The sequence below is a fragment of the Lytechinus variegatus genome, chromosome 3 (genome assembly GCF_018143015.1).
Source record: "Lytechinus variegatus isolate NC3 chromosome 3, Lvar_3.0, whole genome shotgun sequence".
Taxonomy (NCBI): Eukaryota; Metazoa; Echinodermata; class Echinoidea; order Temnopleuroida; family Toxopneustidae; genus Lytechinus; species Lytechinus variegatus.
In genome coordinates this window covers 28,369,000-28,385,459 of record NC_054742.1, presented here as the reverse complement: position 1 = coordinate 28,385,459, position 16,460 = coordinate 28,369,000, and the positions used below count along the sequence as shown (strand labels likewise).

General features: G+C 34.2%; 1 protein-coding gene across 1 annotated transcript; it reads left to right on the top strand.

Moving 5' to 3' along the window:
- Positions 1–2,645: 2,645 nt before the first annotated feature.
- Positions 2,646–16,200, top strand: LOC121410693 (homeobox protein HB1). The gene is made up of 2 exons (XM_041602942.1): positions 2,646–3,494; positions 15,082–16,200. The coding sequence occupies exons 1-2, from the start codon at positions 2,948–2,950 to the stop codon at positions 15,465–15,467; spliced, it is 933 nt and encodes a 310-aa protein (XP_041458876.1). The 5' UTR covers positions 2,646–2,947; the 3' UTR covers positions 15,468–16,200.
- Positions 16,201–16,460: the final 260 nt, after the last annotated feature.

Here is a 16,460-nt window from a genome sequence, read left to right as displayed (position 1 = left end):
AATTTTCGTTGGGGGTAAAGCCAAAAAATTAAACTCATACGTCAAAATGGGCACTTTGGTGATATTTTCATCTGCTTGAAGTCATTGTGTGTTTGATAGTGATTAAGTAGAGAAAAACATTTTTTGAAGTGACTTCTTATTATGGCAAAATGTATATTTAGGCTTTATTTTTCGGGAGAGAGTATAATGAGCGAGCGGCTTAGTAAAACAAATTCAAAGGTGAAGTTGTATAACGCTTTTTGTGGTCAATTATTCTTAAAATGGCATTATTGCGAGGTGTTGCGAGCGTGAATCACAAGCTAAAACTTTAGGTTATTTCAATAAAAAATGAAAATTAGTTTTTAAAAATCCGAGCAGATTTCTGCTGTCATTAAAAAGATGTGCATCTAACTAAAGAATTAACGCGAGCGCAAAACGCGAGTTTAAACATACTGACCAGGGGGGTGTTTCACAAAGCTGTTCGTAAGATACGAATGACTTTACGCACGACTGGTGACCCCTTCTTGTGCTATGTGATATCCTTATGTAATTGAGTTATAACCTAAGAACATGTTCCAGTCGTGCGTAAAGTTGTTCGTAACTTTACGAACAGCTTTATGAAACACCCACCAGAAAAGGAACCTATTAAAGAAACCATTTAGTTACCTCTTTAGGATGCATATTTCACCAATCGAATGAGAGTGCGAAGCGCAAGCTGAAAATTTTAAATATTTCAGCCTGAAAACTTAACTTAACTTGTATACTTTAAAAAGAGTTTTATTTCGAAAAAAACATGAAAAACGGCATATTTATTTTTGAAAAAGGAACTTTCCCATTTTGGAAAATATTAATTCCCCTGTTTTTTTATTCATTTTTGATTCTCCCTGCCTCCCTCCCGGCAGATCCAACTTTCGTCAAATAGAGGGGGGGGGCAATTTTTTTAGCCATATTTTCCTTGATCGGCAGTTTAAAGTTGATTTTTGTTTGTTTCTTAGAAAGAGTAGTCCTAACAGTCAATAATTAGCTTTATCCTTATAAAATAAATATGTAATAACATGATAAACCCTTTTTAAATAATGCGAGCGCAAGCTATATATTTTTTTTAATATGATGGGCAATGTGTTTGTGATCTTCAAAGCGAGATGCCTAGCTTGATCAGGACGCCTATATTCTTAATGAAATACATGCTTTTGCCCCAACACACGCATGTATCATCGATCGTTATTACTATCATTGCATAATATCGTTTAATCTTGTAATGACAACATCGTTTTTGTTACCAAAATGAATTATTTTCATTTTCGGAAATACGAACCTTATTTAATTTTCGGATCAACGAACCTTATTTCGTTTTCGGATTAACGAACCTTCGGAATTACGAACCTTATTTCGTTTTCGGATTAACGAACCTTCGGAATTACGAACCTTATTTTGTTTTCGGATTAACGAACCTTCGGAATTACGAACCTTATTTCGTTTTCGGATAAACGAACCTTCGGAATTACGAACCTTATTTCGTTTTCGGATTGACGAACCTTCGGAATTACGAACCTTCGGTATTACGAACCTTCGGAAATACGAACCTTCGGAATAACCGAACCTTCGGAATTACGAAGCTTCGGAATTACGAATGTATGCGCTGTACAATAACTGCCCAAGTTAATGAAAACGTGAAAAATGGTACTCCGTAATAGATCTATTTTAGTTACTGAAGCTAAATACACGGCCAACTTCAGAAATTGATTGATAAACATAATCATTACTGATAGAGATATAATTTCCAGACGAATTAATTATTTATTTATTATATTATATATATATTGCATATATTATTATAATATCTCGATACTGGATAACATTTTCAGAATAAATGTCTCCTTCTTTCTTTCTTTCTTTCTTTCTTATTTCTTTCTTTCTTTCCTTTCTTTCTTTCTTTCTTTCTTTTTTTTCTTTCTTTCTTTCTTTCTTTCTTTCTTTCTTCCTTCTTTCTTTCTTTCTTTCTTTCTTTCACATCGTCTAAAAATCTAAATTCTCTATGAATTTTCTTATTACAAATTATGTTTCAATATCGATGCCTTTTTACGGAAATGGTGCACGAATTAATTACTTTTTACTTACTTTTTACAATAATTAACGAGGGCAGTATTGCATGGCTCATATAACATTTGGTTTTACTCTGTGTTTGTAATCAACAGTTGAAAAACTGTGCTACCTGATTTAATTTGAATGTTTATGTCAAACTATTCTTTTATTGTATACTTGACTTTGTGATTATATTTTGTGAATAAAGTTTTCATTTGAAAAGTGAAAAAAGGTCTTTCTTTCTGTCTTTCTTTCTTTCTCTCTTTCTTTCTGTCTTTCTTTCTTTCTTTCTTTCTTTATTTCTTTCTTTCTTTTTTTTCCCAGCATGCTCTTTCCTGTTAATAAAAGAACTTCACAAATAAAGGTAAGGGATTTAAAGATAAATAATCTGAAAATTATATTTTTGCAGAGTGATCTGATAGCATCATAATATCAACCTTGGTAAAGGCGCATCCCTTACCAGTCGCTTAATGGCTTTAATTAGCGTGCATGTCTGTGTGTGTTTTCTATAGTATAGCAAACTTACGCTCGCAAATGGTTTCCTTCATGTTTGAAGTGCCTCGATTCCTATTGGTCAGTAGACCCGTCGGTGTCGAGTAGGAAAAAAACCCTTCACATCCGAGCCGGCGTTCGGATAAATGAGAGACCTTTTTTTAACGGAGGTCCAGAGTACATGCAGGAATCTCAAATATTAACCAGAGTCATGCAGCCTCAAATTCAAAGATTATTTCCAAGCGACAATTTATAGCATCAATTTTGCAAATAGTAAACATCATTAGCGGTGACAGAACGACCAGGAAGAGAAGAGGAGCCACTGGTTTAGTTTCGTAAAGGGTTTTCTCGCTGTTTTTTATTTAATGAAGTACTTTTATCATTTCTTCTCACCATGAGTTCGAGTTCCTATTTCGTCAACCCAGCGTTTTTTCCGACTTATCCTCATGCAGGAGAGCAGTTTTATGCCACCCCTCCCGGCAGCTATGAACTCTCATCGTGTGCTTTTAGCAAGAACCCCAAAACATCATCCTATTCATCAAGTTCTTCGTCGCCGAGCCTCGCGGCGTCGACAAAGCCATCATGCACCCAGCAGCTCGGTGCTACCACATTTTACGGGGGAGGGACATTATCGAACTTTTCTACGGCAGCAGGGTACGGTGACCACTCGACGACGTCGGCAGGTTACGGGTCCATCTCCCAACCGATATCACCAACGAGTGCGTGGGATTCCAGAATGGCTGCCACGTATAATTCGACTTCATGGGGTAGCACAGCGGCGGAGCTGGGTGACGGGAGCTACAGGGGTAGAGTGAACGCTCTGGCCGCTGGTACAGGTTGTTTGGTATCAGCCGCAGCAGCAGAACCTAACAACAATCATTGCTCACAGGTGATGTCTCCTTGTAAATCTACCTCAGGTTATCCATGGATGCCCGTGGCAGGTGAGGAACATTGTCTCTATGACTTGATTTTCTTTGAATGCAAATTTTGTCATGTAGTGCCGCACCATCGAAGATGTTACTCCAGATTGGGTTAAATAAACATACACATTTGTAGTGTAAAATAATGCCAGATTCAATGTAACTTCTACTCAGCGCTTGTGGAAATCATGATTGACCCGATGAACAATTATATTACTTTATTTTTTTGCCAAATTCCGCTCAAAATATGCATGTTCACCATTATGACCCAATATTCATGACATTGGTCGATTTTTTTTCTCACTAATAACACCCAAAATCTTTAGGCTTATAGAAAAAATTGGGGGGAAAACAATATTAGGGCTTATTCAAATGCACCCTCCAATCTATACCAAAAGTTGATAAGCCCAAAAACCTGCACCCTATTTTTTAGAAACATGTCCCCTCATTATCGTTGATACATAAACTAAAATTATATATACTTCTCTATCATCATGTATTTCTAATATGGTATACAAAATCATTATCGTTTCAATTACTTTTCTTATCAATATCTCTTTTAAAAATCACATTTTCCCCATAACTGGTATCAACTGAGTTTATCACTAATCAACTGATATTATTTACTTGTATTGTAAGGGATGCGAATTGATTTAATCATCATTCATAGTGGAATGGGGGTTATCTTTCCCATTAATTATCTTTGTTTGAAAGCTATTGTCTTGTGTCTATGGATGTAGCTATAACAAAATATCAAGTATTTTGTTTGGCATAACGTATTAGCGGTTGTACACGATAGGAAACTAAACTGAGAATAGTTTCGAAGTCACGCAAGCGTTGATTTCCTCTGTAAACGAAAAATGAAACTACTATCACGATGGTGGGACAGACTGGTCTGTGGCAATCGCTTATATAAGTAGGTGAATAAGCTAGAAAGTAAGAGAAAAACACATTTTTATGTTGATGGTGTATAACAACATTATAGGCCTACATGTTATACCAATATACCAGATACGTAGGCGTGTATAATGCATTTCGTTTGGCACTGATGTTGAAGCTAAATGCGGTGTGCTCCTTTATCTGATATATTATATCATTATTCTTTTATCAGCATGTTACATTAAGTATGGGATAATAATTGTGGAAAGGTGTCAAATATGAATTAAATTACAAACAATATTCAGTAAAAATTTTTTTTAATTTTTCATTTTTTACATATTTACAGTGTGGTGCATTATTGACCCGTTGGGGTGAATCCTCGGATTGTTATAAAAAACACACACGCAAATATAGTTAGGAAGGAAAAACCCCAAATTATACATAATCCTTGGATGAAAAAAAAAAGAATGTAATCAAGTAAGAAAACTATCTATAGCTCTATGCTACCGGACACATGCATCTTTTTTGTTGATGAAGGTACGTCTAGCGACGAATTCCATTTCCATGGTTGTCTCGAAAATCGTATTTAATTATGGCTAATTGAGGAAGAGCCCAGACAACGGATTAGTTGTATTTGTGTTTGGTATTAAGTTTTTTTCTTAACGTCTTAATTGGGCTAAGATCGTAAGTCACAGTCGATAAGCCAAGGTTGTAACTGACACCATAATACTTGTCATGAGGACACGCATTCAACACGTTTATTTTAACGTTTTTATGACGTCGTAAAATCCAAAGTTAGTAACTTAGCGTAGTGATAATTGGTCTACCACGCGCCTTCGTACAGTATACAGAATCCTATTCGTTTATTTTAACCATTCAAACTGTTCTTCTGAATCGAAATTGAAATCATCGTGAATTTCATCAGTTTATATTTCATTTTGTTGGTTTTAACTATTGTATTGTACTCTGAAGCATGCGTGGTGTGCAGTAACATGGTTAAATCATATGCCTACAGTGTTCATGCATTTTTTTTCAGTTGGTAAATCCATGAAGGTGGCTATCACATACTAGTCCAGATCACTCTTTCAGCTCATACTGTATGTCCTAAAACTTTTTAATTAGCGTTTTTCATGTGTATTTTACGATTGTACAGGAACGTTTATTTTCATTGCCTTTTTTTTCATGATGAGGAATTATCTGTACAAAGCCTGTCGACTCATGTAGTTCTTATTTAACTTACTCGTTTGCTATATGTGTAATCATAACGTGATTGCGTCTCATGGAACCGGTGAGTAAGAGCCATAGATATAAATAATTACTCCTCTTCTTTTTTTAAAATTCAAATCAATTGCTCTATATACAGAAGGATCTTGTTTTTTCTATCTTTTATTTTTTTGTAATTCTTGTGTATGATAAGAACGAAGGAAACCAGGCTGGTAGACAACCCCTGGTAGTCTTTTTATCTAATTTGATCGATCTACTCTAAATTTCCGGATTTCACTTTCCGGCCACATCTGACAAGGTGCATGAGGAAATTCATCGACAGATTTAACTTTACATCGATATCGTATAAATTTGATACAAATTAGTTATATATTCGATATTTATTTTAACAAAATACAGGTCGAAAATATGATAATGCATTTACATAACATAATTATATTCGTTCTACACAACAATGAATGCTATAATATCCAATGGTCTGCAAGATTAACATGATGAACTTGAATTTGACAACTTGCCCGGTTACTTTCAATATAATCCAATGCAATTACACTTAAGTCATAAACAATTTTGATTTAACCACAAGGGTATCCATATAAATATATTAAAAGCTTTTGGAATTAACTCCTTGCACGCTGAATTATTTTTTTTTTTTGGGGGGGGTGATAATGACAATTGTTTTTGGGAGGTTATTTTCTTTGATTCAAGATTTCCGTATTGCTGCACCTTTGATATACTTATTATTATATAGATGTTATACAAGAACTATTGCCTTTTATTAGCTTACCTAATATGAAGGTATGGGAGAGAAAAAATAATTATTACGATTGTTGAATTTAATTGTATTAATGTACACGATTGCAACATCACCGCGCAAAAGCTTACCTGCATTATACTACAGTTATTAACCCTATTTCTTTAAAACAGCTCAAATCATTTCGTTAATAATAATGCTAAGTAGATGAAAAAAATATGTATGCCAGATTTTATATTTTACATTTTGCTGTATGTATTTTATGTAATTGTACGAGAGAGATTTCTCTCTCTCTCTTTGGGGGTATGATGGAATAATCCAAAACATATTCCTTTTAAGTGTGAAAATATAGGCCCATAATGCCATTGTTGGGCAAAAATAGACAATGTTTTTAAAGATATTGGTGTTATATATAATAGAAAGTGTTACTTAATATGGCATCGCGGCTAAGGTCTTTGGTGTTGTGGTGATTGGTGTACATTGAGTACCATACCACTAATTTTACTCTGATGTTGAATATTGGGTGTCAGTTCAACATCTATAGGTGTTATTACAACACATTTGATTGGTATACTGTATATACCTTTACACTCTTTGGTGTAATATTAACTCCTCAGGGTGTGGTCATGTATATAGCAAACCAACTGGTCTCAGTTAACACCCTACTTGTTTATCTCTCTATCCCTTTCTTTTCTTCCAATTTCATTACAAGTATTAATGGAAGTGACCTATCATTTCTTTCCTACTATATCATGTTTAATTCGTATTTGAATAAGGAAATGAGATAGGGCCTACTATCATAAACCTAAGCATTTTCCCATCAAGAAGTTTGATGGGAAACACATTAATATTCTTGTCTTTGTGGACTTTTTTTAAACCAAAGATGTTATAAGGAATTTATATTCTGTTGTTGATCTTCGTAATTTTGAAAATAGCATATCTATGATTCGTCCATCATCTGATCTTCAAAAGTCGGCCAGTTCCAGCGGACGAGATTTCAGTGGTTAACCACTGATTTCTCTCCTTGTCTTGCCTCATCCATGAACTATAACCCTGACTCCAGTTCACTTCATTCACAAAAACAGCAACCAACATTTAGCACTACGCGATGGACTGTATAGGAAACCAGATAAGTTGTCAAATCGATGGTGTAATCAGTTTATTTTCATCACGTAGTTGTTGCATTTTTACTGCTTGATAAGTTACGCAGCTTTTAGATTTTCCGTATCGGATATTCGCCCATTGACAGTACTTGAATAAAAAAAAATGTGGGATCGATAACCATGATAAACGTGATTTGGACTCCTTTCGCTCGAGTGAAAATTGGAAAACTTCCGTTATTCAATGTAATGATTGACCCACCTGTAGATAGATAATGAGCATCACAATTTATCAAAAAGATAACCATTTTCTGAAATATTGTGTTCAGTCCCTCCATCTCTCTACTTACCTACCTACCTATATCTATCTATCTATCTATCTATCTATCTCACATTTCTCTTTCTTACTTTTCTTCCTCATCCTATTCTTCTGACTCCCCTTCTTAATTCTTCTCATTTTCTCTTTCTTCTTCTTCTCCTTTTTCTTTTTTTTTCTTCCTCTCTTCCTCTTAGTTCTCTTGCTTTCCATCCCCCTCTGCTTTATATATTTCCATACTGCTCAATAATATTAATCATCAGATTCGTTTCCATTTGGTTCCTCATTTGTGTCATGTTAATCCTTCCCTAATACGAGCACCCTGTCACCCCCTTCACCCCCACTGCCTGCAATCTGCTTTTAGCGACCCCTCTATACAAAATGTGACACCTAAAGCTGATAATGGCTGTATTCATAATTATACATACCTCTTGCAATATTAAACCCTAAACCTAATATACTGTATGCTATTTTTAATGGCCAATCAACTGTCTGTATCAATTGACATACCTGTCCTCATTATGTGCTTGAACAGAAAATAATAATCAAGGTCCCCCCCCCCATTTTATCTTTTTGAATATTCAAAATATAACAGTTGGTATCATGATTCATTGCATTAGACATCTTTCAAATGTTATGCCTCGGCAAATTTACGACTTAAATAATGAAAAATCGAGGGGTAATACTACTTATTATAGGCCTATATGATTTATAGCTGTTGGAAAGATAGAAAAATGTTGCTGGCTTTCATATTCTTTCAGAACGAAAAAAAAAGTCTACTTCAAAAGCCCATCAGGATCCTCACATTTATCCCTTGAATAAAAAAATAAATAGTCGAGCCAATCATTTTGTTTTTATAAGTTTTTAAGCATTTCTGTGTATACAGTGCATGCGATGCACGACAAACTAAAATCATTATAAAATCAATATAATATAGAAACATTTAAATATATATTTCAGATCATTTTTATAAATTATTTATTGGAAAAGACCAATCTTGTAAATAAACAATTCTAGTATTTATAAGAAGAATTAGTTATTGATTTGATATACTATAATCAAATGATAATGATAACATTAATGGAGACAGCGATGATGGAGATGATGGTGATGATGATGATGATGATGATGATGATGGTGACGATAATGATGGTGATTACATAATTAATAACAACGATTACTTATAACAACAAATAATGATAATGATTATACTAGTAATAATTAAGCAAAATAATCATCTTCATCATCATTAATTAATTACAAATGATTGAAAGAATTAAGTTGATACGTGTTATTCGTTTCTTGTGGAGAATTGCTATTATTAATGTTGTTTTTCAGAAAATATGAGTTAGAAATAATAGAGAATGTGATCGAATGTGATTCAAAATATTACGGTCTGTTGAATAGATTCAACTTTTTGTTCGATCAAATTGTCTAATTTTGTTGATATACTTTTTTCGAATTACTTTTCATTGTATTTTGTCTACTTTTCTACTATTTTCTGCATTTTGTGTGTGTTCCAAATCATCTTAAGCATGTAGGCTAAACATGTGATATCGTTGATTTACTTAGATAAAGAAATACAAGAACTAAGAAAGTCTGCATGATTTTCACCGCCAAATCTACCAGATTTTATCAAAAAAAAATTATAATGTATTGGATTAATCTGTAAGCTACGAATATAGTAGTTAAACCAGTTCTCAGCCAAAATGATCAAGTCAATAGACTCGTCACATTATTAACGAAATTAGAGGAAGTAGTGCAAGCAGTAAATATTTCCAGCGCAAAAAAGACCGATAATCATTTCATAGTAATGATTCTTCCCCTCCAGTATCATAATAGCTCTTGCATATTAGGATAAGACGAAAAGCTACAAGAATTGGTTCCGAAGATCTAAACTAACTGCGGTGTCAAGACATCGGCAGCGGCGCGGTGACAAATTGCAACGGGGTCGGCTCGGGGCGCGTGGAGGCCACCAGACCCATTAGTGAGGAGCGGAAGGACGCGGCTGGTCGCCGTGCGGGAGCTTGCGAGACGTGATGAAATATTGAATGGGATTTCTTTGCGACCTAAGGAAACTTTAGGGCGCGAAGGTTTTACAATCATCCCATATATCATGCCTAAAGGAACAGTGTAAAAGAAAAAGAGGGGGATACATAGTTTTTCCATGAAGTTATGTGTTTTATAGCTCCGTGGTTTTTCATTTCAGAATATTGATGCCGTACTGCACGCACAATTTTGATTATGATATTGATCATGGATCGGTGATGATGGTGGTAGTGCAATGAATATAAAACATCGGTTATGATAAATTTAATGATAATTGTTATTCTGATTAGCAGGAATGTATTACCTGATACACATCGTGACTAGAAATGAAAGCTTAAGGAAAGGGCAAGAAAATGAGAGAAATAATCGCCCAGTTTCTTCTCTCGTGACATTAAAAACAAGCGACGATCTTGGACCTCATCGACTTTTCTCCTCTGTACTAATATATAGACTATATTCTACGATAAGAAAACTCTGACGTAACGCTGTTTTTTTTTGAAAATCCCGTAATATATTACTTCCGATTCTTAGTTTGATTGCTCAGTACATCTGCTTCCACTTTTTCCCGAATCCGTTCAAATTCTTGAGATTTATTTTGTTTTGATAATAACAACTGCCAGACTTATAATTCAGAAGAATCAAATCCCATGATCAGTCAATTTTGTTTCAATATGACCAAAATATAAACACAACTAACTTGCAAATATTTCTGGCTGGCGCGCTATATAGGCCTATCTCATAGCTTTTATCATGTACTTTTTTAAAGTGACATGCATGATTAGAAATTAATTTGATAGACAAGAAATGGCTTATATTATATCTCAAATATGAAGAAATACCTGGAATTATATTTTCATCATGTTCATGGCACGTCCAGTGAATAACTTACAGGATATAAAATTGATGTTTTGATGTTCGTTCAATAATATTCAAATGCAGAACATTATTTGTTTTATTTTGGCAGGGTGAAATAGTAACATTTAAGATCACAATTGAGATACACCTTGTTGTACTTTGTAGAATAGTTGTTCTTAAAAAAAATACCCTCTCTGAAAATACTGCATGGTACTTAATTTTATACCATGCAGTATTTGCAGAGAGGATATTTTTTTAAGAACAACATATGCCTATTTTGGGGTAAAATCATATTTCGAATACATCTTATATATAATTTACCCTCAGTCAACGGCTGAATTCGGGTTCAGTCATCATAATTACCTGCGTTTGCTATTATTACATATAATTTGTTCATTATCATATCAGAATGTCCGTATTTAGTCCCACATACCCATACCATGTATACTGCGAAAACCATGTAATATTCATGTCTTTCATGTCTTTAAAACCAACATCTTATGATTTTAACTGCCACAATTAAAGACTCATGTTTTGCTAATCTAAATTATTTTAATTAGAAGGATTCTTTTCTTTTTGGCGAAAATAAGGGATGAACATGTCGTTTGTGATGTACACACTGAAAAGATATTAAATTGAGGCAACTTGTGATTTTAGAGGTAATGATTATTGATATATGTTTTATTTTCTTGAAAAGAACAAGAAAGGAATTGGGATATGTAATGAGAGACTGAACCCATTCATGATATAAATTTCTCCACTGGAGTTCATAACCTAAGTTTATCTTTACATTCTCGAATACTGTATTTTCCAGAATGTAAGGTAAAACTGAAGTTATTCTACACAATTTGGATATTAATCTTCTTTCTCTTTCTGGGGTCGATTCCAATTTAAAGGTGCATGCAGATGTAGTTACTTTCCAGAATATTATTAAAAATTCCTGTAAACCATCACGGTAGGTTCTTGAGATTCCTTAGTCGGGACATCACAGGGAAGACTGAGAATCTGTTTGTGTTCAAAGATAAATCGTGCATGGCTTGAAATTATTTATTCTCTCACGTAGTAGCAATCTTTCTTTTTTCATTCGTGGGAAAGGATGGCTAGTAGGCATACTGGATGTTTTAAAGTGATTGGTTAACATTGGTTTGACTTTTAAAAAAATCTGAGCTAGAAGGTCACACTTGTCACCTGTGTGTAGGATATGTTACAAAAATGAAGCCCAGAAAAAAATGCGTTCGAAAATAATTATTTAGTGCTTAAAAAATTGAAATATAAAGTGACCGGAAACACCATCTTAATTTCATCCTATACACTTATGTGTACTATTTAGGTGTCTATTTAAAAAATCGGGGTTTACCTTGTAGTTTTAGGTTTTCATTCTCAATAATGGTTGTTTTCAGGGTTTATTAGTTCTAATATGCACTGGTACACATGTTTCATCTTGGTTTGAGAATTTTTAAAATCGGCTGCTCACAAAGTTAAACAATACCTTTAAGCCTCAAGTCTTTCTTAAGTTTTGATACATCCCCCCAAGTTTAGTTCACTATTCGACTTATATCAAACTTTATGATAAGCATGTGTAAAATGCCCTGGATGATGTGATCCGAAAATTTGTTTAATAGTTGGTTTTCAAGATTTAACAAGCAAATTTTCTTCTGTCGGGAGTTCAATTGCTTGTTTGTGTTTAATTTTTGTCATATAAAACCACCTGTCAAACACGTAATGGACTGATAAATTAAGGTTACAATCTTTGATATTTATTTCTGATATGCGGTTATCAATGTTGTGACATTGGTGTTACACAATACACATTCATATTTATATATTTCTGATATGCGAATATCAATGTTATGACAAGTGTTACACATGATACACTATATTTTGGTAGTTCTGCTATAATTTTTTGTTTCAAAATTTGCATTTACTTTAATGATGCATTATAATGCGATTTCAAAACGTGTTTCATGATTCCCCAACCATGTTTTTGCATTCAAGTGGTTTGACATTTTGTCGCATACATCACGACACTCACACCACGCGGTTGTGATTGCCTTCACATTTTTCGTGAGGATTCTTGTAACCACTGTCACTATTATGATGTTGATATGGTGGTGACGATTGTGATGATGATGATGATGATGATGATGGTGATGATGATGATGATGATATTATGGGTAGTGATGTCGCTATGGGTATATTGATGTTGTGATTGATAATGTGATTGTTTCGATGATAGAGTAAAAAGGGGTTTCGAGGGTGACTTGTACCATTTCTGATTAATGATCACATTATTTTATAGGAAGCCTTTTGATGCTCTCTTTGATCCACAATAATCCAGTAATACGAAGAACGCCTGTTAGTATTGATCTGCTAAATCCCATTTTGATCTCTTTCACACCCTTTTAGGGTAGTATCACCCGTCTTTTATCGGCTTATCTAGATACATAGAACTTAATATCCCATCCATTCTGCTCAAAACCTGCATGAGCGACTCGTTTCAAAGTACCTAAATATCTGGAAAAAGATTACTCTTAAATAGAAGAGAAGTAAGAGAACAACTCAGAATAAATTGCTTTATAGGATTATACGCTACACAAACACTTCGCACATCAGGAATTTGTGATTTTTCTTTCTAAAAATATTAACGCAATTCTTCTTAGCCAAATAAATCTGTTAATATGTTAGACAAAATGAGTTTTTTTTTGCTACCTCTTTGAACTAGCAAGATGACAATAGTAAAGTTATTGTGATTGTCCCAAAGCCGAATGAAAGATCAGGCGCTCTTTTTTCAAAATTTATCAGCCAATAGACTAAAACAATATAACGTAAAATTAAGTTTTTATTTGTATACAATCCCAAATTGCACATTTTTGTGTGTAATTTCCGGCACACAAGTACTACGGATGTTGACAGAGGTTCATTGAAATGTTAGTAACACATACCAACAAGTAAAGTAACAAATGAAATTCTGAATATATCCCGAAACAATATTCCGATAACACGTTCCTCAATGTTTGTTGTCGTTGGAAACTATATTTGGGTCACTTTTAACGCAAATTATCCAATTAAAATTTTCTCAATTAGAGACGCATATTACATGATTATAACGCGAAGTCGAAATGAAACAATGATATATACCGAATATGAAATCTGGCCATCGTACCTGAATCTGTTTTTCTACTTTCATAAATATTCCTAAACTGCAATGACTGAAATTATTCCATATTCATGACATTGTTTGTATTTTAAGTGTCATACAGTATTTCCCGTATTTTATCTATTAAAGATAATGTTCATCAAATAAGTTTATGTGGGCTGAAGATACACATAGGTCTAATTCATTATGCATTCTCCATGAACAGAAAGGGCAATCGTTCAAGATTTACATCGCGTAATTGCGATGAAGATACAATATCCAAAGTAAAAGTTGTTTGCAATCCATACACTTTAAAATACTGGTTATGAATTTGAATTCATCAGAGGAAGGTAAAATGTTATCACACCCACAAAGATTTGTTGCCTACATAAACTGATAAAAACTAAAAGTAGTCAGAGAAAACGTACAAAGACAGTACAGTCATAACACCCTGACTAATGTCTGCCATTTCTGTTATACTCGACGATACATTATTCTATGTTTGCTCGATCCTTTTTATTAATTATCAGTAATGATAAGGACCAATGTGAGCGTACCTGTATCTATTTATAGGTCCATATATGAAATAAGGTTAACAAAGGAGACAATCATCAAACATATTGATTTTGCTTAATTGTTTTTAATGTGATTAAGGTATAATAAAAACAAACAACACTGCGCAAGAACAAACAAAACCATGCATGTTTGCCACCACTGATATGCCTCAAGTATTAAACAATATCTTTATGCAAAATTCATATCTATTTGCAAAATGTATCACTTTATTAAAAAATGGCCAGAGAAGAATTAATCCAGGAACATGTAAAACAAAGATTAGTGATTAATAGCAAATATGACAGAACACTTTTTACACTAAATGCGAATGTAATATTGATCTTGATTGGTCAGTCCATTCAGCAATTGGTCGCTAATCTTTGGGTTACGGAGCACAGATGGTAATTTCATGTAGACCTATATGTATGACTTCTGTCCACCTTTGTCCTGTTGGAATCGATTTTAACAATGAAAAAATAAAATAAATCGACGTTGAAAAGAAAACAACAAACAATATTGTATGCATGTAAAATCCTAAATCATTAGATACAATGAGTCATGCAATATCGGTCTTTTTTCTAGATGTAGGTCCACATTATTAAAATGAAAATAACTTACATGCACCTATCTGCGGCCATAGGCCTACGTGAGTTATATTAACTTGTATTTATCACTGCCATGATTTCAATAGTACTTTATAATGTGTCCACTTCTTTGTTCTTTGCTCAATCTTTCTACAGGTCCAAACGTTGGTCTTGAAGTCGGCAGGAAAAGATGTCGGCAGACCTACACTCGTTATCAAACACTGGAGCTGGAAAAAGAGTTTCATTTCAACCGCTATCTTACACGAAGGAGAAGAATCGAACTCAGCCATCTTTTAGGATTGACAGAACGGCAGATCAAGATCTGGTTCCAGAACAGACGGATGAAGTACAAGAAAGAGAGCAAGAATAAAGAAGAAGGAGCATCGGGAGAAGGTGAGGGTGACAACGAGACCGATTCAACGGGTACGGAGAACGCTCAATCTCAGAACGCTGTACACGGGGTGACGATATTGGAAAAACCATCGTCGTTAGTACTGCATGTAGAAGAGAATGTTGGATTGAACGTTGTACGACATTCGTGAAAATGTTGACATGGTAGATGAAAAGTGACTGTATTTAAACAAAACATATTCCTTGACGTTAATTGGTAATTTATACTAAAAATGATAAATACAAAAAAGAGTCAGGGGATTGATTGATTGAAGAGTTTATGTGGAACCCAAGGGTATTGTCATATCATACTTTGGCGTTAATATTGTGTGTGTATGTGTCACCTGGATGTACATAGTAATATCAACTCGATGTGTAAATTATGTATATAATCTATGGACTTTGTGTGTATAGAGAGCAAAAATAACATTCTTTGAATGTTGACATAGTTTAAATGTATGCTGAAGTACAGTGTTGCCGTTATTGTACACCGCTCTGGCGTCGGACAGTCAATGGGGGAAACAGCACGATGAGTAACTCCATTCGCTGATTTCATGCAGTCACGTGACTCACCTCAAAATATACGCTCATGTAAATTTGCTATTTTGTTGTTGGTTTTATCACCCTCATATTTTCACAGTACTAAGTTATGAAATTTGCTGCACTTAATCCACGATGTACAAGTATATCATTACACCCAAGGATATTTTAATGGGTATATTTTGTTGAATAATTTTGAAAATTGAAAGGAATGTCGTGTAAAGTTTTCTCAGGAGGTATAACGTGCATGACCACAGTCACAATTAAAAAACTGGGCGTTGTGGCGTGCGCCTGTAATCCAAGCTGTGGAAAGGTTACAAATTGATGCAGAGGTTCGAGTCCTGATCACGTCTTTCGGATGGTGACGTTAAAGGTCGGTCCCAGACATAAATAATCATATCTGATTGATACACGTCTGACAAAACTCAAATACACACACACGCACACACACCCACACCCACACACTCAGTGCAAGAATCAACCGAGTATATCATTTCCATGTAGGAAAATTTGTGTTTTAGTAAGGGAAACAACACATAACTACATATAACTATCATTTTTTTTTCAAAATTAATGATCTTCTTATTGTGCACTAAATTTCTGGT

What these genes read in the sequence shown, in the direction of transcription:
- LOC121410693 (XM_041602942.1), top strand. Translation starts at nt 2,948, where the DNA reads ATGAGTTCGAGTTCCTATTTCGTCAACCCAGCGTTTTTTCCGACTTAT. An exon ending in TCCATGGATGCCCGTGGCAG is followed by an intron (nt 3,495 to 15,081) that starts GTGAGGAACATT and finishes ATCTTTCTACAG; the next exon opens with GTCCAAACGTTGGTCTTGAA.